We start from the raw sequence: 22387 nt of genomic DNA on the forward strand, positions 1-22387 counted from the left end.
TTTTGTTTTAAAAGAATAATATTGATTATGTGATAATATTAACAGAAAATTTTTCCGATTATGTGAATCTGAGACTACTATAACATGTATAACATGTTATAGCAGGAACATATATATATATACTGTTCCCAGGTTATAGTAGTCTCAGTGTGACGGAATACTTGGACACCCCCACAAGGGGCCTCTATTTTCATATTGAAGATATTAAACGCGGAAACATTTTACCGAAGTTTTTTTATTTCATTCATAACATCCGGTTGAAATTCAGATTTCGGTCTGTTTTCAATTATACATTGTTTTGCAGGACAACGGCATTGTTATGAACAATGAAGGTTTTAACTGAAGATGTCAGCAGTATTTCTACATGTCGGTCAATGCGGAAACCAAATAGGAAAGGCTTTCTGGAAGAAAACATCACAAGACAAAGCTGTTCATGAAGGGTATAAAAAAAATAAAAATCTAGTCACTTCGGCACCTATAAAAAAAATAGTCAAATTTGCACCCAGTACATTTATGTCGGCAACAGTTATTTCGTCTCTGAGTATTAACCATTTTTTATGTTTTGCCAGTAAACTATTGATGTTCTTTTTAACTTATATTTTCTTCTACATATTATACATGTAATTTTTCAAAGGTGTCAACAGGTCAGGAATAACCACCAATTGTTGGATTATACCTCAATTGATGTGTAATCCACCAATTGACATATAATGGTATATAATGGTATAGACCAATTGATGTATAATTCTTTGTTTCCCAAAGCAAATTATTCAACCAAAATGGAACATTGTTCATGTTGTTTTCTTAAAACCATATTCAGTGATATTATGGTATGAAAATATATCAAACATTCCTGGTTTAGTGACATAACATACATGTATTGCATTTAATCAATAATTTTATTTGCAGTTTCTTCTATTGTTATCTTGTTAATTTTTGATTGGCAAATTTAAAATGCCTAAATGATGTTGCAATCTAAAATAGATCATTTAATAATTTATGATAATTTATATAGTTCAAATCCTCTTTTAATACTTTGTTTGTGTTGTCCTTTTATACTATCCAAGTTGTTTTATTGACAATCCAAGTTGTCTCTTTAGACTGTCCGATTGAATTGGTCCGACTTGTCTCTGGGCCAAGTTGTCCAGCATTCTTTTTGTCACAAACTAAAACAGAAGCTTTGTTAAAAACATGATAAACAAACATTTGAGCGCTGCTAGTGAATAAGTACTTCTTTTAAAAAAATTTCATGAATCTCATTACTTCTCCCTATCAATTTCAAAAAGAAAAGTCACTTCTCCCTATAATTCTGAAGTGCACAAATGTGAGCTCTGATGCTTACATTGATATCAAAGGAATAAGGCTGTGATAAAATATATTTTCTGTCTTTTTGTTTTACAATCACCTAAGTCTCTGTTTCTTCTTTTCAGACACACTTTCATACACCCTGATGGGAAGCAAAGATCTGTACATGTAGATAGTGAGCCAAAAGTGGTACAAAAGGCTTGTAAAGGTCTAAAAATAAGGTAAAGCATAACTAGAAATTCAGAAATGTGTTCTTGCAATTTATTATTGTCATAAGTGAACAAAAGCCACATCCACAGACAAATGCAAGATTTATTATTATTGCAATTTTAGAAATATGCTGTAATTAAAATGCAAGTTGTTATTTTTGTGACAATTTCATCTCATTGTTCACATCAATAAAAACATGGCAAAACATCAAGATGCTATAGAAACTAGATCTGATATGATTACAAATGAGACAACTCTCCACCAGAGACCAAATGAAAAAAAGCAGCAACTATCCACCAGAGACCAAATGAAAAAAAGCAGCAACTATCCATTGTTATAGGTCTCAATACAACATTCATGAGCAAAACCCATAACTGCAAAGCAAGCTATAAAAAGTCTTAACATGACAAATGTAAATTCAAACAGTTCAAACAAGAATACTAATAGCCAGCTGATAGAAAAATAAAAATAAAACGATATACAGCAACAAACAAAAACTACTAATTTATAAACCAGTGGTAAAATGTACCATCTTGCTATAATTTAGGCCGCCATGCTTTATAATTTGAAATTCACTAGACAACATTGTACTCTATATAAGCCACATCCATTAAAATTCATGAACACTATCCTTTCAGTCCAACCTGATCCTTTGAAATGAAAATTTTGTTACTAATGGTCTTGGGTTCCTGACTTATTCAAGGCTCAGAAATATTTATTTTTTTCAGAGATGGAAATATTGTATCTGGGAAGAGAGGAAGAGGAACAAACTGGGCATTAGGTATATACATATATTTATATCGCCATTGACAATGCAAAAGTTGTCTCCCTCTATTCAATTACTCTGAAAATAACTGTACATATATATGTAAATCAAAAATCTTTGCTTGTATTTATTTGTTAGATAGCTGAATAACAGCTGACTTAAAACTGCTGTTCAATTGAATTCCATCACATTTGAAGAAATTCCTTTGCTAGAAAGCAAGACAAAAAAGCCTACATGTACATCAGCTATTTAATTTTTGGTGTGAATTTGCTCTGGCTTATATCACTAAAGTATGGACATTGCAATATTTCCCTTTATTGCTATTTTAAGAAATTTTCCTTTGATCTTGCTGAATGATAATTTTCTTTCTCAGCTGAGTCCAGTGATATGATGAATTATCGCTAGAAACTAAGGAGGCACACAGCCATGACAGCCTTGCAAATGAAATTGACTTTGTTATAGGTAAAATAGCGATAAACAGATTATCATTGGTCATCTCAATTTGATTACTTTTCTCACTTTCACCATACCAGCTCAAGCAAGAAAATCAATCTCGTTGAAATGATCAACGATAATCTATAAATACATGTATTATTTAGGGATGATCAGAAACACACTTTTTGACTCACTATGGTATCCTTGTATGATTTATAGGTTACCATGGACTGAAGAAAAGTGGAGAAGATCACATACTAGAGGATACTGCAAACCAAGTCAGGAAAGAAATTGAGAGGTAACAGTATATTGATTGCAGAAAATGTGATAACATTACATGAAATATTGCTATAATTGAAATGTTGATTTAAATATTAACATATTGTTTGTCTTGAATAGAATGCAGAATAACTTTTTCAATTAACAGTAGCATTTTATGTTGCATTGATATAAGGAGATGTGGGGTAGGGTCATTTTGAATTATAGCATCTACACTGTACACCTAAATCTTTTGTAAATATATAAGTAATATTCCTTTATATCTACTGTAAAGCAAGGTCTTAATAACTGACTTAATTCTGAATTCCAAACACAAAGACAAAACTACATTTGGATATAAAAAAAGCAATAATTAAGGCTAACCTGTTGCATAAATGATGATAAAGTTATTTTCTTTGCCATATGCCACTAAGTCTTGCATAGGTCAAAGGGAAGTAATCAAAGTAATAATGTTAATATTAAAAAAAGATACCCAAGAGATATTCAAATCGAAGACGAACTGTCGAGGCCATGGATTAAACTGTCAACAAAACAGATCATAGAAAACCAAAATTTGTTTTTCATTTCTTGTCAACTAATCAAATGATTCATCAAAGCAACATAAATGACATAAAAGGGGCGGTTATTTAAATGAATGGAATTATTTATTTTACTATAGATTTATTATTTATTATTTTGCATTTGGTGGATTTTGTTGGTAAAGACGAACTAAGAATAATCATGGTTGCTGACTGACAAAACCATGAAATCAAATTTCTGCTAACATTGAATTCCATGAAAAGTGGTGCTCAAGAAAATGTATTGATCTCCAGTATTTACTTGTTGAATCAGTACGTTGTATAACAATATAGCAATATATACTAACATCACTCTAAAAGCAAAAACCTTTAGATGTCAACAAAATCTGGCACAGTAAGTAATTAGGTGCATATACAGTATGTCAAAATTAGCCTGGTTCTCAAGAAGTTTTTTTTTTTTTACAGATGTGACATGTACAGTGGTTGTATAATGATGCACAGTTTGACTGGTGGTACAGGTTCAGGTCAGTATTTGTATGTATGTAGGTACTTTATATATATAGCTCATGTAAATGAAATGACAAAGTTTTGTTATCTCCCCTTTTTGTTGTGTCCTTTGAATGTGATTTTTTTCACATTTTCGAAGTTTGATTTTTGGCTGAAACTGGTTTGTAAAATTATAATCTGCATAATGATATATCTTAAAGACTTATTTTCATAAGCATAAACTACATGGTTATATACATGAACATTGAAGTCCTTACTTTAAATAATGAAACGATTGAATTCAGCAACATATATTTCACAACTGTTTATTTATTCTCATTGTTTTGTGGATTCATTTATTTTTGTGGGTACCAGTTTCCGTGGATAATGGGAAAGTAACATGTTCATAGATATCTATTCATGGTTTTGCTGTGTCTGTGGTCTGCATACAAGCCTATAGAAAATTTGTCATTCATTGACCATTTTATTTCGTGGTTTACCTATATCCACGAAAATTTGTATCCAACGATTATAATAAATCCACAGTATTCCATATATATCTTGATGTGAAGTAATTGGGAAAAGGGAGTCAACCCAAACCCATAACAAAGCATTATAATGTTCCTTTTGTTGTCTTTTTATAGGCCAGTAAAAATTTTGATGGGACGGATTATGGTATACAAATGTCCATCTGTTTGTCTGTCTGGCGTAAACATGTGGCACCATAACTTGAGAACGACTTATTCAAGTTTCATGAAACTTAATATAGTTGTTTCTTATGATGGTTAAGCGATTTGTACACTTTTTAGTGAAAAACAGATTAAATTTTTTTGAGTTACGGGACTATATATGTAACTAAAACAGGGGTGTGTTTATTTTTCAGATGTCGCACTGTATCTTAAAAAGGATTTATGATTATTACTTAAAACTTTACACACTTCTTAGTTATATTTATCTATAGATCTGTATACTTTTTGGTTTTGATTCAAAATTTTATTTTAGAGATATTGAGTTTTTTGTATAAAAAAAAGGGGGGGGGTCACAGGGTTGCACTGTATCTCAAAACCTATTTATGGTTATTGCTTAAAACTTTACACACATCTTAGTTATAAGTCTAAAGATCTGTATAATTTTTGGTGATGATTCAAAATTTTATTTTTGAGTTATTGAGTATTTTGTAAAAAAAGTGTTTTTTTTACATGTCGCACCATAAGTCAGAAACCATTTAGGCCAACATTAAAAATATCTTTGTTTCCCCTCCCCGACTGAGGTTATCAGGGTATGGGTAGGTAGGTAGGCAAATTATTTTATTTTATTTCTTGATATAATTTTTTCTATATTGAATTTTTACAAAATTCAACAGGTAAGATAAGTCAAGAAAAGTGGGGTTTTCCCTGATTTCAGTGTACATCCCAGTTTTCTGGTGTTAAAAACTGTATACAGGGACTCCTTTTTTTTCCTGTTTATTTTATGGTATGAAATCTACAAAAGCACACATTCTTCGTGTGATAACAATGTTTAATGAAATCAAGTGTTTAATTAGTTAAAAATCAAGCTTATTTCAAGTCTAATTTGATGCATAACTCACAACAAAACAATTCCTGTGTTCACCAATTCATACCTTGATCATCAATCATGAGATGACAAAAAGATATGTTAATGATTTGGGAATTAAAATTCAATGAATAAAAATTTTCAATAGAAGTGAACATAATTCAGTTATGTTCAGTTACACCTGGATCATGCAGCTTGGTCAATTAATTCCTAAAAAAAAGATTTGTATGTTTTTTTTAGTTCTATAAAAAACAAGGCTTCACTTATTCATGTTTTGTTGTTCCTAGAATACTTTGAGTATTTACAAATTCACATTTCCAAGTTTGATCTATGCTGTGATTGATTTTTGGCTGAAACTGACAAAATTATAATCTGCATAATCATGATAATGATATATCAACTTTCAAATAAAATACTTCTTTTTTTAACATAATCTACATGGTCATTTACTTGAACATTGAAGTCCATACTTAAAAAAATTAAATGATTTAGCAACCTATATTTCACAATTTTTTTTTATGGCCATATAGTTTTATCCTTGTCCCTCATTCTGTCATTCTGCAACAAATATAAAAAAGAAAATGTGGTATGATTGCCAATGAGACAACTATCCACAAAAGACCAACATGACACAGACATTAACAACTATAGGTCACCCTAGGGCCTTCAACAATGAGCAAAGCCCATACCGCATAGTCAGCTATAATAGGCCCCGATAAGACAATGTAAAACAATTCAAACGAGAAAACTAACGGCCTTATTTATATAAAAAAATAAACGAAAAACAAATATGTAACACATAAACAAACGACAACCACTGAATTACAGGCTCCTGACTTGGGACAGGCACGTTCCGCTCCACTAATTTTTGCTGAAATTACGGGCTTTGGATAAATTGTTGAAAATCACAGTTATACAGACTTTTTTTCCCGTTTGAATGGTTTTACGCTAGTAATTTTGGGGCCCTTTATAGCTTGTTGTTCGGTGTGAGCCAAGGCTCCATGTTGAAGGCCGTACATTGACCTATAATGGTTTACTTTTTTAAAATTGTTATTTGGATGGAGAGTTGTCTCATTGGCACTCACACCACATCTTCCTATATCTATTTTTACCTATACACCTTCAGATATTGGGCTAATGTTTGGTATGTGAGTTAACCATGACGAGTTACAGAACAAGTGAAAGTTTCGTTTCAAGCCTCTTATTGTTGCCTTAATTACAGGCTTTGGACTTTGATTAATTGAAGAAAATCACAGTTATACAGACTTAATTTCTTAACTCCTTCAGATAATGGGCTGATTTTTGGTATGTGAGTTAACCATGATGAGTTACAGATTAGGTTCCTATTTAAGTTCACTCTGCTATTTTTTGTTGAAATTATGGGCTTTTAGTACTGCAACCAGAGTTCATTTTTTAAAACTTTAATGGTTCCGGAAGTACACACACCTTAATTATATATCGATGGAAAGAGGAAAAAGTGTACAATAAGAAAAGTTGGGTCGTAAAAATCCAGAGTGGTCACAATTTTGTGAAATTGAGGTCAAAGGTCAGACTTAAAAATATCAATATTTCAACCACAAGGACAAAAAGGAGAAATATTCTGATATTTATTCTATAGAATGCTACAAAAACGATTCAATCATAAGCATATGCTATAAACGATGTTAAAACGACAAATTTGACTACTTATATGAAGAGCTGCCATTACAAAATGGCGTTGATTTGGAACCTTCTGATTTTTTTCCATTTAAGACATAACAAAAGAAGAAGTGGCCTTGACCTTTTCACATCCATAAACTTTCATATTGTGTATAGTATTTCACTATAGTATATTACAGAATTATTTTCTAAAGTTTAAAACACCACTTTATCAAATTATTTCAATATTTTTTCTATCTTTGAAAAAAACAAAATTCAAGCGCTGAAACAGTGTTTTTAATTTTGCATCTTAAAGGTTGTGTATTTTGTGAAAATTAGTATCTAGTTATAGATAAATACATATTGTGTTTTTGCAAAGTCTGGACAGAGCAGTTATAACACAAAATATACTATAGTCACCCGAGGCGAATGCCAGGTCCCTTATTTATAAGAACAAGTTAGGCGCAGGACAGAGTTTGTTCAAGGCAAACACAGTTTTTGAGTACAAATGCTATCTGGAGCGTAAATACCGTCATGATTCGGTCAAAGTCGTCAGGTATAGTCTTGCCTTTACATAGGAAACACAAAAGAAATGTGAGTACAAAGTTTCGATCAATGTTCATGACCCATATTCCCATATGCATATGCATGATGTATCTGCACTGCCAATCCCAAATGTAATGGGGCAAATGTTGCTACAGAAACGATTGATTTTGTAATAGCCATACGTTTACGAATTTTTGTTATCTTTAGGGACAATATACGGTTCAGAAGCGCCTTTGTGTTATTTTTGTTCAATTAACTAACAAATGAATTTTTGAGCCAAGGCTCCGTGTTGAAGACCGGACCGTGACCTTTAATGGTAGCATTGGCACTCATATCACATCTTCCTATATCTATTAACAAGCTATGCGGGCATCATTTCCATAGAATTACCAAAACGAGGACATAGCTCATAAGAGCACTGGTGGCAGGGTGAAGTTATTGTTCTTCTTTTAATGTATCCTTGATATTTTCAGACACCTTCAGACACACCTTGGTGTAATTCTGAAAGTCTTAACATAGACTTCAATTTTCCTGCAGCAGATATGGCATCCCCTAAATTGAGTTCAGAGCTAAACTCTAAATTTCATATCCCTTGGCCCCACTGTGTCTGAATTGTAAGGTGTCACAATATCTAGTTAGTTCTGGAGTTTGGCAGTTTGGTAAGCATCAGAGACAATCTTGGATAAAATTGATCGGTATATATAGAGGATGTGCTACATGAGAAAGGCTTTTTCTTATGGAAGAACAAATCACATCACTAACAATCGTTATTAATGAACTGATAGCAAGTTCAAATTCTAATTTTTCAGAAACTGTTTTACTTAATTGCACAGGTGTTGACTTCAATAAGTACTTGGTTATGCATGGCTAAATGATTACTCACATTAATAAGCACAACTTAAAATACTGTCAACACGTTTAAAGGACTCGGTTTTGCGTAGTTTTCTGTTGTTTTTTTTAAGGTTTTTCTTTTACACAAAAACCCTGTTTTCATATCCAAACTACAAGGAAGAAACTGAGCGCGAGATCGTATAAAAGTGTCAGGTTGTGAGGATACATGTCGATTAGTTTGATCACATATATGGATTTCTGTTGTTTCTAATTTAAAGTTCCCCAAGGGTGACTGGGGAAACGAAATATGGTCACTTGGTCTTCCCCCGACCGGCAGTAAAACGAAGTGGGGTGTCCGTTTGGCTGTGCGGGATGTATCAAGTTCGCAGTCACGTCCGGTCAGAATGGGGACGTTAAATCCGATGCCTCGTGTAAAGGGAGTGTCACGTTCTTTGCACATTAAAACCCTTGCATCAACTCTTTGAGGGGTCCGTAGGTGGCATGTTGCAATGGACAATTTCTGTCCCAATCCAATATACCATCATTTTCCATTGGCAGTCTAAATTTTGCCGATCATCATCTCGAATGGCCTCTATTATGACAAAACCTACCTATTGTTTTTATTGTTAACTTGTTCTCATCCTGAACATGCATGAAATATTTACCACTGGACGTTAAGCAACCAACAATCAATCAATCTAATATAAAGATGCACACCAAGTTTGCCATCTGGTGCAAGTCTCATAACATCACTGATGATTCGCCCACGGAAAGCAGAATTTCAAGAGAAGTTGGTTTTAGCATCACCTTGTCACACACCAAATCTCTACGAAACTTCAATAGTACTTTCCCCCCGACCACTTGCATGCATATTAATTGCTTTGAGGTTAAACATTGACATACAATGTATTTTCACACAATGTCAACTATAGTCATTATCCGGAAAAACCTCTTATCCGAAGGATTTGGTTAACTTTTATATAAAGTCAAAATTTTATTAACAAAAATATAACTTTTTTACAGAAAATACACGAAAATACACGAAAGAACTACTATATATATTCAAACTTCTCCTACAAAATCTACAAAATCTACATAATCACATCGAAACTATCAAATTGATTGTGAAGGAAAAAATAAATGGTGGAGCTGATTGACGGATAGGAAATTTCCGTAATTAAAAAAGGTACAAATGATGTTTTTATTTTTGAGTTTTTGACAAAATTGTTTGGAATTTGCCCAACACAATTTGCATGCAGTATTGCAATAATATGTTTTGTCCTCTCAAATGTCAAATACTGTTTTTGAATCATATGTTTTCTTGTTTTCAAAGAAAAACGTGTTAAATTTCTATCTAAAAAATCAGCCAACTTTAAGTTTGAAAGTTTTACTAGGAGATGGTATTATATTTATGTCTTCATCATTCCAATGATCCTTGATGATATGTGCATAGAAAATAGCTACGAAAATAGCGGGAAATTTAACCAAAATATATATTTTTGGATTTTAAGGTAACTACCCAAAACCGTAAATTGAGGGGTACCCCCATTAAAGGGATTAAATACAAAAATGTGACCATAGAAACTTTTTACGACCCAACAGAAATTAAAATATAGATATTATTCTATCATTTGAAACAATTTGCAGCCGTGTGTTATTCCGGACCATTAAACTCGTTAACTAAGCATCTTTTTCGATGTCAGTTGCAGTACTATTTGGACTTTGATAAATTGTTGAAAATCAGTTTATTTATCAATACGCATTCAGATTTTGAGCATATTTGTGTCCACATGTATTGTTGAAATAGCAGATATGGGGTTGGGGCCATTCGTGTCGTTCTGACACATTTAGTTTCATTATCATTTAACCATATATATCATGATGTAAAATAATAGTACAAAGGGAGACAACCCAAACCAATCACAAGGCCTCATGATATTCCTTTTTGTTGTGTCTTTGTGATTTGAGGAAAAATCAAACTCAACTTTATAGAGATCTATATATTCAAAGAAAAGAGATTATCCAATTATTATTGTACTGTTGGGGTCATTTTCAAACAGAACCGTAAATAGATTTCTATATTTTTAGGATTAGGATCTAGTTTGTGTGAGGCCATGAAGGAGAAATATCCCATGAACCATTTGATTTCCTGTACTATGCAGCATCATTCCTAAACAGAACCTAACATATATTTGTATATTTTTTAGGATTAGGATCTCATCTTTGTGAGGCCATGAGGGAGGAATATCCCATGAACTATCTGATTTCCTGTACTGTGCAGCATCATTCCTAAACATAATCTTACATATATTTGTATATTTTTTAGGATTAGGATCTCGTCTGTGTGAGGCCTTGAGGGAGGAATATCCCATGAGCCATCTTATTTCCTGTACTGTGGCGCCATGTTTGACGGGAGAAAGTCCGTTACAGAACTATAATGCCTTGCTAACGCTGTCCTACCTTCAAAGGTAAAATTACAAGCTATATTTCGGACATTTTATGATAACCTTAAAATCTTCTAACATTTGAAAATGATCTTCAAGGAAAATCAGGAACAAGAAAAACTAGAAAAGGAAACCTGGGAATATATTTGGTTTTGAAATTTCAAAACTTGAAGGCACAAAAACTAGAGGCTCCAAAGAGCCTGTGTCGCTCACCTTGGTCTATGTGCATATTAAACAAAGGACACAAATGGATTCATGACAAAATTGTATTTTGGTGATGGTGATGTTTGAAGTTCTTACTTTCTGAACGATTTTGCTTCTTACAATATTATCTATAATGAACTTTGCCCATTAGTAACAGAGAACTATATTTGGTAAAAATTTACATAAATTTACCAAATTAATGAAAATTGTTAAAAATTGACTATAAAGGGCAATAACTCCTTAAGGGGTCAATTGACCATTAAGGTCATGTTGACTTATTTGTAGATCTTACTTTGCTGAACATTATTGCTGTTTACAGTTTATCGCTATCTATAATAGTATTCAAGATAACCAAAAACGGCAAAATTTCTTTAAAAATTACCATTTGGAGGGCAGCAACCCAACAACCAGTTGTCCAATTCATCTGAAAAATTCAGGGCAGATAGATATTGACTTGATTAACAAATTAACTTCTTGTCAGATTTGCTCTAAATGCTTTGGTTTCATAGTTATAAGCCAAAAACTGCATTTTACCCCTATGTTTTATTTTTAGCTGTGGCGGCCATCTTAGTTGGTTGACCAAGTCATGCCACACATTTTTTAAACTAGATACCCCAAAGATGATTGTGGCCAAGTTTGGATTAGTTTGGCCCAGTAGTTTCAGAGGAGAAGATTTTTGTAAAAGATTACTTTAATTTACGAAAAATGGTTAAAAATTTACTATAAAGGGCAATAACTCCTAAACGGGTCAACTGACCATTTTCGTCATGTTGACCTTTTTGTAGATCTTACTTTGCTGAACATTATTGCTGTTTACAGTTTATCTCTATCTATAATAATATTCAAGATAATAACCAAAAACAGCAAAATTTCCTCAAAATTACCAATTCAGGGGCAGCAACCCAACAACGGGTTGACTGATTCAACTGAAAATTTCAGGGCAGATAGATATTGACTTGATTAACAATTTAAGTTCTTGTCAGATTTGCTCTAAATGCTTTGGTTTCATAGTTATAAGCCAAAAACTGCATTTTACCCCTATGTTCTATTTTTAGCTGTGGCGGGCATCTTAGTTGGTTGACCAGGTCACGCCACACATTTTTAAACTAGATACCCCAAAGATGATTGTGGCCAAGTTTGGATTAATTTGGCCCAGTAGTTTCAGAGGAGAAGATTTTTGTAAAAGTTAACGACGACGGACGACGACGGACACGACGCCGGACGCCGGACGCAAAGTGATGGGAATAGCTCACTTGGCCCTTCGGGCCAGGTGAGCTAAAAATAGACAGTTTCTTTTGCTACATTTTGATTTGTACTTTTTCAAGCTATTCCTAAATATTTTATCAAATTTATAGCCAAACTATGGATATATGTAATTTAAATGATCTTTTTCAAATACAGTTTTAATTTTGCAAATATATTTTATAAAGACGATTCTATTTCAGGAATACTGACTGTGTTGTTCTGACTTATAACGATGATGTTCTCGGAAAACTGCAGAGAAAGATGGAGAGTGTTTCTTTTGATGCCATGAACACCTCTATAGCGTCTGCTCTCGGGGGAGTATTCCTGCCCACAGATACCATGACACCAAAAAGGTTAGATCCTCTCCCCTTATATGAAGTGACCATGTTTCTTATGATGACATGAACACCTCTTTAGCCTCTACTCAAGGTGGAGTATTCCTGCCCACAGATACAATGACACCAAAAAGGTTAGATTCTCTCCCCTTATATAAAGTGACCATGTTTCTTTTGATGCCATGAACACCTCTATAGCCTCTACTCAAGGTGGAGTATTCCTGCACACAGATACCATGACACCAAAAAGGTTAATTTATCTCCCCTTACTACTATTGATTCAGATTTTTTGAATATCACTTTTTACATAATACATATGTATATTATGAAAAAAACACAATAATTTCATTAAGTATACAAATACCTAATGTTAATTTGTTGGAGTACCAAAAATATTAGATTTGTTTAAATTAGAAAAGAATTTGTAAAATACTGACATGAAAAATAGCTTGAATTGTCTCCCCTTACTCATTAAAGATTAAGAAATAAACATTTTTCACCATAGAAATTTATTTCATTTCACTTTACATAATACATTATAAAAAAATCACACTATACACAAATTCTTAAAAAAGTCTCCTCATGTATAAAAGGGAGCATACACATAGTTTCTTCCCTAAATCTACACAACATATATAGTTATATGCTTACACATTTAGGTTTGATGCGTCCCTCCCTTATATAAAAATGTGTAAGAAATAATAACCCATTCAAAACAAGCTATATATTGTCAGTTCTTTCACACGCAAGGTATGGATTACTTTCCCATATCTATACTATTAAACGAGAAGACCTCATTTTGTGTGTCGCTTCTCTTCTTTCCACAAGATATTAATCATCATGCATTTATGTCCTTTAGGTGCAGTGCATAGTCGCATTTGTCATCCATTCATATGATTATTCAGAGTTATTTTGGGAGAAAAACGAGAAAAAATGCATCTGGATATTCTTCCCGTCATTGGACGAAATTTTAAGTCAGATTAGACTTCCGGTTTGCTTTTTTTGCACTATTTGAACATGCATATACTACGAATAAAGAGTATTTTCTATTTGCTATCATTTTCAAGTTTACTATCCATGGCTGTCACAGAGTTTATTAGATAGAAAGGGTCTTTATGAATGACCGTCGTGGATGGATTAGTAAACTGAGAATTGACAGTAAAAATGAGTAAACTGAGAATTGACAGTAAAATGCAAATACACTTTAATTACAGTGTAATTAATGTTCATAATTTACAGATAAGCCCTAAAATTATTCATGTGTTATTAAAATAATAGAAAAAAAATGGTAATTTGAAGAAGAAAAAAAGGAGGAGCCGGGCTAGTAAAAAAAACCAATTGTCCTGTCGCAAAGTATCTTTGATTTTTGATACCTTTTTCTGAAATTCTCCAGTCATTTAATCTATTACAAAAATTCATTTATAACAAAAGAAGATGTGATATGATTGCCATTGAGACAACTCTCCACAAGAGACCAAAATAACACAGAAATTTATAACTATAGGTCACCATACGGCCTTCAACAACGAGCAAAGCCTAGACTGCATAGTCAGCTATAAAAGGTCTCGAAATGATAATGTATAACTATTCAAACTAGAACACTTGCGGCATTATTTATCATGTTCAAAACATAAACGAAATACAAATATGTAACACATAAACAAACGACGACCACTGAATTACAGGCTCCTGACTTGAATGTTAATAACATACTGAATGAATGTTCATAATAAAATTGAAAGAAAACAAATATTGGGAATTTTGGAAAGAAGGAGGAGGGATCCTGTCCCCAAGTACCTATGACTTTTGATACTTTTCCTGAAATTCTCCAGTCACTAAATCTTTTACAAAATTCTTCCTACAACACTTTACATACTTTCAACCACGCTCTGAATGCCCGCGATTTCGCGGGTGTGTTCTAGTATATGTTAAAGGTTGTAAATGGTCTCAAAACAGTAAAATATGGTCACTTGCTTACAACAGTCAGGGGCATTACTTAAACATGTAATTTTTTTAGTTACTTATATACGTAATTTTTGTTTTAAAAAATCAAAAAATTACTTAATAGAGTTATTTTAAATTTCAATAGAAGCATGGACTAAATGTAGTTTTCATGAATTTTTACATCATTTTATATCATAAAATGAAGAATTCATTAGATTTTAGAGGAATATAGAGATAAAGGGTTACTTTAAAAATAATGACAAAAATATTACTTGGATAAGTTATTTTATACATCTTTGAAAGACTTAGTAATAAACCTTATTTTAGGAACACATGTAATTGTTTTGGGTTACAAATTATAAATAACTTCAAGTCTTAATTAATTCACAAGTTTCTATCTATCTATTTCTGTCTACCTTCAAGATTTTTGAGGAAAACGATATTTTAATAGTCCCAAGAAACCAATCTTTGACCCAAATGCGTCGATATGAAAGATAAGTGCGTTAGAAAGGCAATTAGTGTTTCAGAAAGATAGCTTGTTTTCAACATTACTTGTTTAGGTAATTTTAAATGTTACTTGTTTAAGTAATGCCTCTGACTGTACAATAAATAAAAAAAGACTTGGTTATCTCCCCTTGCACTAAAAATGAAAAAAAAATGTTGTCCCTTTTGAAAGATTTGATTCCTTTCACAAAAAGTTTTGATTGACCCCTAGTAATTGACCAAAAATAGTGTTTTAAAGTGTTATTTTATCTCAAATCTACAATAAAATTGTAACATCTTTCTTGAAAATTGTTGATTAATATGGGACAAGAGTTTTAATTCAGATATGAAAGGTCACTTCTTACACCATGGTCTCCTATAACATAAAAGGAGGTAAACACAGCCCCCCCCCCCCCCCCCCCCCCCCCCTTACCATACAAATTTTCCGTTTTGTCTCACCATGTTAAAAGAATTTGTTCATTATAACTTTTGTCAACAATGTGTAAAGTAATCACTTTTACATCAATTTGAATTGAAAGAAGATTATTTGATGGCCTTTTTTTCTGTTATTAATTACTGACATCCTGGAACAGTAGATAAACCAGACCGTAGATACAGTTTACAAGCTTAAGAAGAGTTAATCAATGCATTGTATCGCTGACTATGTGGTATGACCGTATGGGGTACTGTGGAGAGTAAACAAAATATTGTATCTAAATAAGATTTAGTTATTATATACTTTAAGCTGACTATGCAGTATGTGCTTTTCTCATTGTTGAAGGCCATATAGCGACCTATAGTTGTTAATTTCTGTGTCATGTTTGTCTCTTATGGAGAGTTGTCTCATTGGCAATCATACCACATCTTCTTTTTTATGTTGTTACATTTTTGTATTCTAATTGCAAGTTCATAATTTTTGTTTTGTAGTGGGCCAAGTATAGGTATGGAACCTTGGGAGATGATAAGATCAGTGTGTCCACTTCCTGCAAATAAATTTGTACAGGTCCATCATATAGCTAAAAGGTAAGTTAAAATAATTAAGTCAAATATGTACTTTAAATTCCGACATTAATGAACACATTTATTGGTGTGACACAAATGCAAGATTATTTGTGCTATTCAGGATAATTATCTGCATGCAAATATATGTATCTAATATCAAAATATGAGTTCTTGTAGTTGCTAATTATATCACCAAGTCATGCTATTTGCAAAAAAATAATAAAACCCCTGCAATAATTTCTAAATTTACAGTAAACAAACCAGGGCTTCCAAATTTTTTTTGAGCCAGCCAGACATTTGATAACTGATCCCGATTTTAATCCCTGAGACTAAGTCATAAAAGGCAATTATGGTAATGGCCATCCCAATGATTGACATTCGATAAAAAAAAAAACGATAGTAAACTTTACTTTGATATAAATTTGATGTTCTGACGTAAACTGTTAAAATTGGCAGTGCATCATTCAAAGTGTCACATCAGCGTGCTCATATCTGCCTTAGACTCTTTATTTGTGCAAAATGACATTGTCAAAAACTTTACTTTCGTTTTTAAAGTCACATTTTCCAAAACCGGATGTTGTCTTGACATGGACCATAAACGGACCAGTAAAATCCGTGTTCGTTTACGAATTAAAGCACAACTAAGTGAATAAGCTCTTTCCACTTTATTTCTTCAACAAAATACTTGAAATGAACGTTAGACACAGGTATCAATGATTTAGCATTTTTGAAGAAATGTAGGATGCATAATTAAATTTCCCGACTGTGCACATGCGCACACATGTTCTTGTTCATACAACGTAGTTCTGACAATTTTTCATTTAAAACCATTTTAAAAGTTTCATCAAATCATGTTTATAAATGTATTTATTATAATTTTAATCTTTTGGACTAAATCAATTAGATACAAACTGCTGAAATATACAAAAATAATTGTGAATAGACCGATTAATTTATACAATGTCCGGTACTGAAAATAGTTTACTTGTCACCTGAACAGATAGTTTTCAGCTGTTCAACAACTAATTAGCCTTGATTAAAACTAGAAAGTATTGAAGTAGGGGTTGTTTTGTTAGTAATTAATCATCATGTCACTTTTATGACCGGAAATGTGTGGCTATTAAACTGTTAAAGGCAAAAGGTTGGCCAAAAAGATCGTGAATTATGTTAAAATGACCGAAAAAGCCTTGAAAACTAAAAAGTAGATGACCGTTTCATGCTTTGCCCAGCCGGACTTTTACCGGACATTATACAATTGTCTGGAATATATGACCGTTTTGGAAGCCTTGATACAAACGCAAACTCTTGATCTGATAAACTGATCTGATATCGAATTAAAAAATACATAATTTGGAAAGGAAAATTATGATTTACTGCTACTCTATTAGTGTACAAAGAAGATATCAAGAAGTTATTAAAGGATGTCCAAATAGATGGATGAAATGATCTTTATTTTGTAGTTTTAATGTCACATTGAGTGATACTCCAACTTAAAACTTTATTAGTAGTTTTAGCTTCACATATAGTGGTGCTCCAAATTATAGGAGGTGTATTCTTATCAAACATATGCTTTTACTTTGCTATAACAGTAAGAATAGCAGCTGTCTTGGGCAAGATTACAGAAATATAATGAGGTGCTCCAAATTAAAGGAGGTGTATGTTAATCACACATATGTTATATTTTTACTATTACAGTAAGCTGTCTTGGGCAGGATTACAGAAACATAATGAGGTGCTCCAAATTAAAGGAGGTGTATGCTAATCAAACTTATGTTATATTTAATTTATTACAGTAAGCTATCATGGGCAGGATTACAGAAACAGATGAGTCAAGGCATTAGACGACATGATGGAAAAGGAAATGTAGTATCCTTAATATCAGGATTGGGATGTGGTTTACAAATAAGAGAATAATGGGACAACAAAATATGTGCAAACAATATAGAATATAGAAACATGGACCAGAAAAAAAATATCAAATGATGAAAAACAGGCTACTAAAAATTGAGAATATAAAAAGACAGGCCAAAAAACTATAAAATAGTGAATAACTGGACTAAAACATAGAATAGAGAAACAGAGGCCAACAAATATAGAATAATAAAAAATGAGCCAAAATATAAGATAGAAAAGAAATAAATTGGCTCCAAACTAAAAGAATGGTTAAAATGGGGTTGCTAAGCTATAAAGAATGTTGATCGGTTGATTTTTAACCGGGTTTTTGTGACAAAAATGTCAGTTATTGATTTGGGGATGTACGGCGGGCGGTCGGGCTGTCGGGTGGGCGGGCGGCAATCAAATGTTGTCCGTGCATTAACTCATGAACCGTTCAACCAAAGCTTTTAAAATTTAAATATGTTATTACTGACAATTATACGAAGGTCAAGTTCAATAATGGCGATTTTGACTTTTACCGTTCAGGAGTTATGGTTCTTGAAAGATTGAAAAATGGAGTTTCCAGTTGTGTCCGTGCATTTATGCAAAAACTGTCCTACCAAAGCTTCCCAAATTTTAATATGTTGTTACTGATGACAGAATGGAGGTCATGTTCAATAATGACGATTTTGACTCTTACCGTTCAGGAGTTATGGTTCTTGAAAGATTGAAAAATGGAGTTTCCAGTTGTGTCCGTGCATTTATGCATGAACTGTTCTACCAAAGCTTCCGAAATTTTAATATGCTGTTACTGATGACAAAATGGAGGTCAAGTTCAATAATGATGATTTTGACTTTTACTGTTCAGGAGTTATGGTTCTTGAAAGATTGAAAAATGATGTTTCCCGTCGTGTCCGTGCATTTTCTCATGAACCATTCAACCAAAGCTTTTGAAATTTTAATATGTTGTTACTGATGACAAAATAGAGGTCAAGTTCAATAATGACGATTTTGACTTTTACCGTTCAGGAGTTATGGTTCTTGAAAGATCGTAAAATGGCGTTTCCATTCACGTTGTTGCATTTACTCATGAACCATTCAATCTAAGCTTTTCAAATTTTAATATGTTGATACTGATGATAAAATGGAGGTCAAATTTGATATTGACCATTTTCACTTTCACTATTCATCTGAAATGGTTCTTGTGATATTGCCAGGACACAAATAAATGTTAATAAATCCGGTTTGCTGTCGTTGTGACAGCCTCTTGTTTTATTTTGAATTCTAATTATAACAGTTATCTATTCCTTAGCTTTTATTACTTTAAATATTCATAATTGGCTCAACTTGTTTATTTTTTTTACTATTACATCTCTTTGATTGTAATTTGGTACATATGTTTGTTGATACAAGAGAAGAGAGCATGCAAATATTTTCCTTATACAGCATCAGTTTGGTAGTATAGGTAATGTAGTGATAGCACGAGGTGACAGTACAGAGACATTTTACCCCCAGATGACACAGGGGCTGGAGAAAAGGTTCTGTAAATCTTTCAACACTGTCAGCTGGAACCCCTTCCCTATGGATATCTGGACAGGTATGTGTAAATCTTTCAACACTGTCAGCTGGAACCCCTTCCCTATAGATATCTGGACAGGTATGTGTAATCTTTCAACACGGTCAGCTAGAACCCCTTCCCTATAGATATCTGGACAGGAATGTGTAAATCTTTCAACACTGTCAGCTGGAATCCCTTCCCTATAGATATCTGGACAGGTATGTGTAAATCTTTCAACACTGTCAGCTGGAACCCCTTCCCTATAGATATCTGGACAGGAATGTGTAAATCTTTCAACACTGTCAACTGGAATTCATTCCCTATAGATATCTGGACAGGTATGCGTAAATCTTTCAACACTGTCAGCTGGAACCCCTTCCCTATAGATATCTGGACAGGAATGTGTAAATCTTTCAACACTGTCAGCTGGAATCCATTCCCTACAGATATCTGGACAGGTATGTGTAAATCTGTCAACACTGTCAGCTGGAACCCCTTCCTTATAGATATCTGGACAGAAATGTGTAAATCCTTCAACACTGTCAGCTGGAATCCCTTCCCTATAGATATCTGGACAGGAATGTGTAAATCTTTCAACACTGTCATCTGGAATCCATTCCCTATAGATATCTGGACAGGTATGTGTAAATCTTTCAACATGGTCAGCTGGAACCCCTTCCTTATAGATATCTGGACAGGTATGTGTAAATCTTTTAACATTGTCAGCTGGAACCCCTTCCTTATAGATATCTGGACTGGTATGTGTAAATCTTTCAACACGGTCAGCTGGAACCCCTTCCCTATAGATATCTGGACAGGTATGTGTAAATCTTTCAACACGGTCAGCTGGAACCCCTTCCCTATAGATATCTGGACAGGTATGTGTAAATCTTTCAACACGGTCAGCTGGAACCCCTTCCCTATAGATATCTGGACAGGTATGTGTAAATCTTTCAACACGGTCAGCTGGAACCCCTTCCCTATAGATATCTGGACAGGTATGTGTAAATCTTTCAACACGGTCAGCTGGAACCCCTTCCCTATAGATATCTGGACTGGTATGTGTGAATCTTTCAACACGGTCAGCTGGAATCCATTCCCTATAGATATATCTGGACTGGTATGTGTAAAAAGTAAACAATTAAAGTTCAAAGTATGGTCTTCAACACGTAACATTGACAATTACATTTAGAGATATATAGTCTTTTGTAGACATCTAAGTTTTTTCTATTTCTAATAGCTCGGGTTGCCAAGCAGTGTTAACAAATGAGAGAAGAAAAAAAGTATTATATTTTGAAAAACACATAAAAATGAAACCTCACAAAATGTTTTCATTGGGTCCAATAAAATAACAGAATTTAAATTTCATGTAAAATAAAACCAGTTTTAACAGTATGATGACAACTGTCTTTAAAATTTGATTTTCACCTGGTAAATTAAAAGAGAGTGAGTGATTAATTGAACTTTTTGTGTCTTTAGTTGTCATAAAACATGTATGATTCATGTATGCTAAAAACAGCTACACCAATACTCATAATCACTATCAATGGAAGACAGAAAATATTCATGGCAATACTGGTTTAATATAGAAATATCTTTTCTTAGAAAACCTAACAAAAACTACTTTAAATTCAGAAATTATTGCAATGCTTTTATTATTGTGAAAAGGCGACAGGGTTATAATGAGGGAGGGTAGGAGGGGTCCTGATCCCGAAATCCCGGGCTTAAAAACACCAGATCCCGAAATCCTGGGCTTAAAAACACGAAATCCTGAGGTCCCGAAATTCGAAAAAAAGAATTCCCAGATCCCGAAAGGGTCAATCCCGAAATCCCGACCTTAAAAACACCCGATCCCGGAGTCCCGATAAAGGTCCTATCTCCCCTCTATAATCACAATATTTTAACTCACATTTTGATTTTTTTTTATAAATTAAAGAGGATTTTGCACAATATCGCAAAAATTATAATCACATTTTAGTCCAAAATGACAAAATCTCAATTTTAATTTCTGAGTTTACAGTACATGTTTATAAGGTATAAAACAAAACAAAAATCAGCTGTTCAAAAAAGTATCTGCATGAATGAGAGAAATACATGAAATATGTGTCTTCATCAACTAATGATTATTGTTTCGGCCAAAACTAACAGTATTGGACCAAAAGACACAGCTTCAATTACAGTAGCATCGAATTCAGAGTCAATAGTAGAATACCTTGAGACCGTCTATGAGAGGTCAAGGGTCAAATTTGCTGCCAAAGCTAATCTCCATTAGTAAAACAAATATGGAGTAACTAATGTAAGTGGAATAGTGTTTCAGGGGCAGATCAATCCTTTTTAAAAAGGGTTGGTTCCCAACTCTGGATAAAAAAGGGGGGCATATGTCCCTAGACAAATACATTGATCGTCCCAAAAAAAACATGGTTCAAACCCCAGGAACCCCCCTCTGGATCCACCACTGTGTTTAGATATTTATACACTGCAGCTGTGCTATTTGCGCTGTCAAATTGCACTGTCCTTTAAATCATGTGTATAGGAGAGTAGCTTACCTTATGTCCCCTTGTTTATGACCAAACAACACAGATAATAAACTCATGTACGTGAATAAGTGTGTTATTTGGTTACTCGTTGAATATTTTTCTGTTTGAATTTTTATGCCCCACATACGATAGTAGAGGGGCATTATGTTTTATTGGTCTGTGCGTCCGTTCGTCTGTTCATCTGTTCATCTG

General features: G+C 33.2%; 1 protein-coding gene across 3 annotated transcripts in view; it reads left to right on the forward strand.

The window, feature by feature from the left end:
* The first annotated feature begins 238 nt into the window (after positions 1–238).
* Positions 239–22387, forward strand: part of LOC139503831 (tubulin delta chain-like) — an 89196-nt gene continuing 67047 nt past the window's right edge. Inside the window, exons 1-8 of one of the 3 annotated variants that reach the window (XM_071293769.1) lie at positions 239–440; positions 1431–1526; positions 2244–2296; positions 2936–3014; positions 3979–4037; positions 10895–11036; positions 12662–12814; positions 16151–16246. In XM_071293769.1, the coding sequence (XP_071149870.1) occupies positions 346–440; positions 1431–1526; positions 2244–2296; positions 2936–3014; positions 3979–4037; positions 10895–11036; positions 12662–12814; positions 16151–16246 (773 nt within the window). In that variant the 5' untranslated portion in view covers positions 239–345. The remainder of the gene's footprint in view (positions 441–1430; positions 1527–2243; positions 2297–2935; positions 3015–3978; positions 4038–10894; positions 11037–12661; positions 12815–16150; positions 16247–22387) is intronic. The other 2 variants (XM_071293772.1, XM_071293771.1) reach the window with 2 other exon arrangements.

The sequence above is a fragment of the Mytilus edulis genome, chromosome 14 (genome assembly GCF_963676685.1).
Source record: "Mytilus edulis chromosome 14, xbMytEdul2.2, whole genome shotgun sequence".
Lineage (NCBI taxonomy): Eukaryota > Metazoa > Mollusca > Bivalvia > Mytilida > Mytilidae > Mytilus > Mytilus edulis.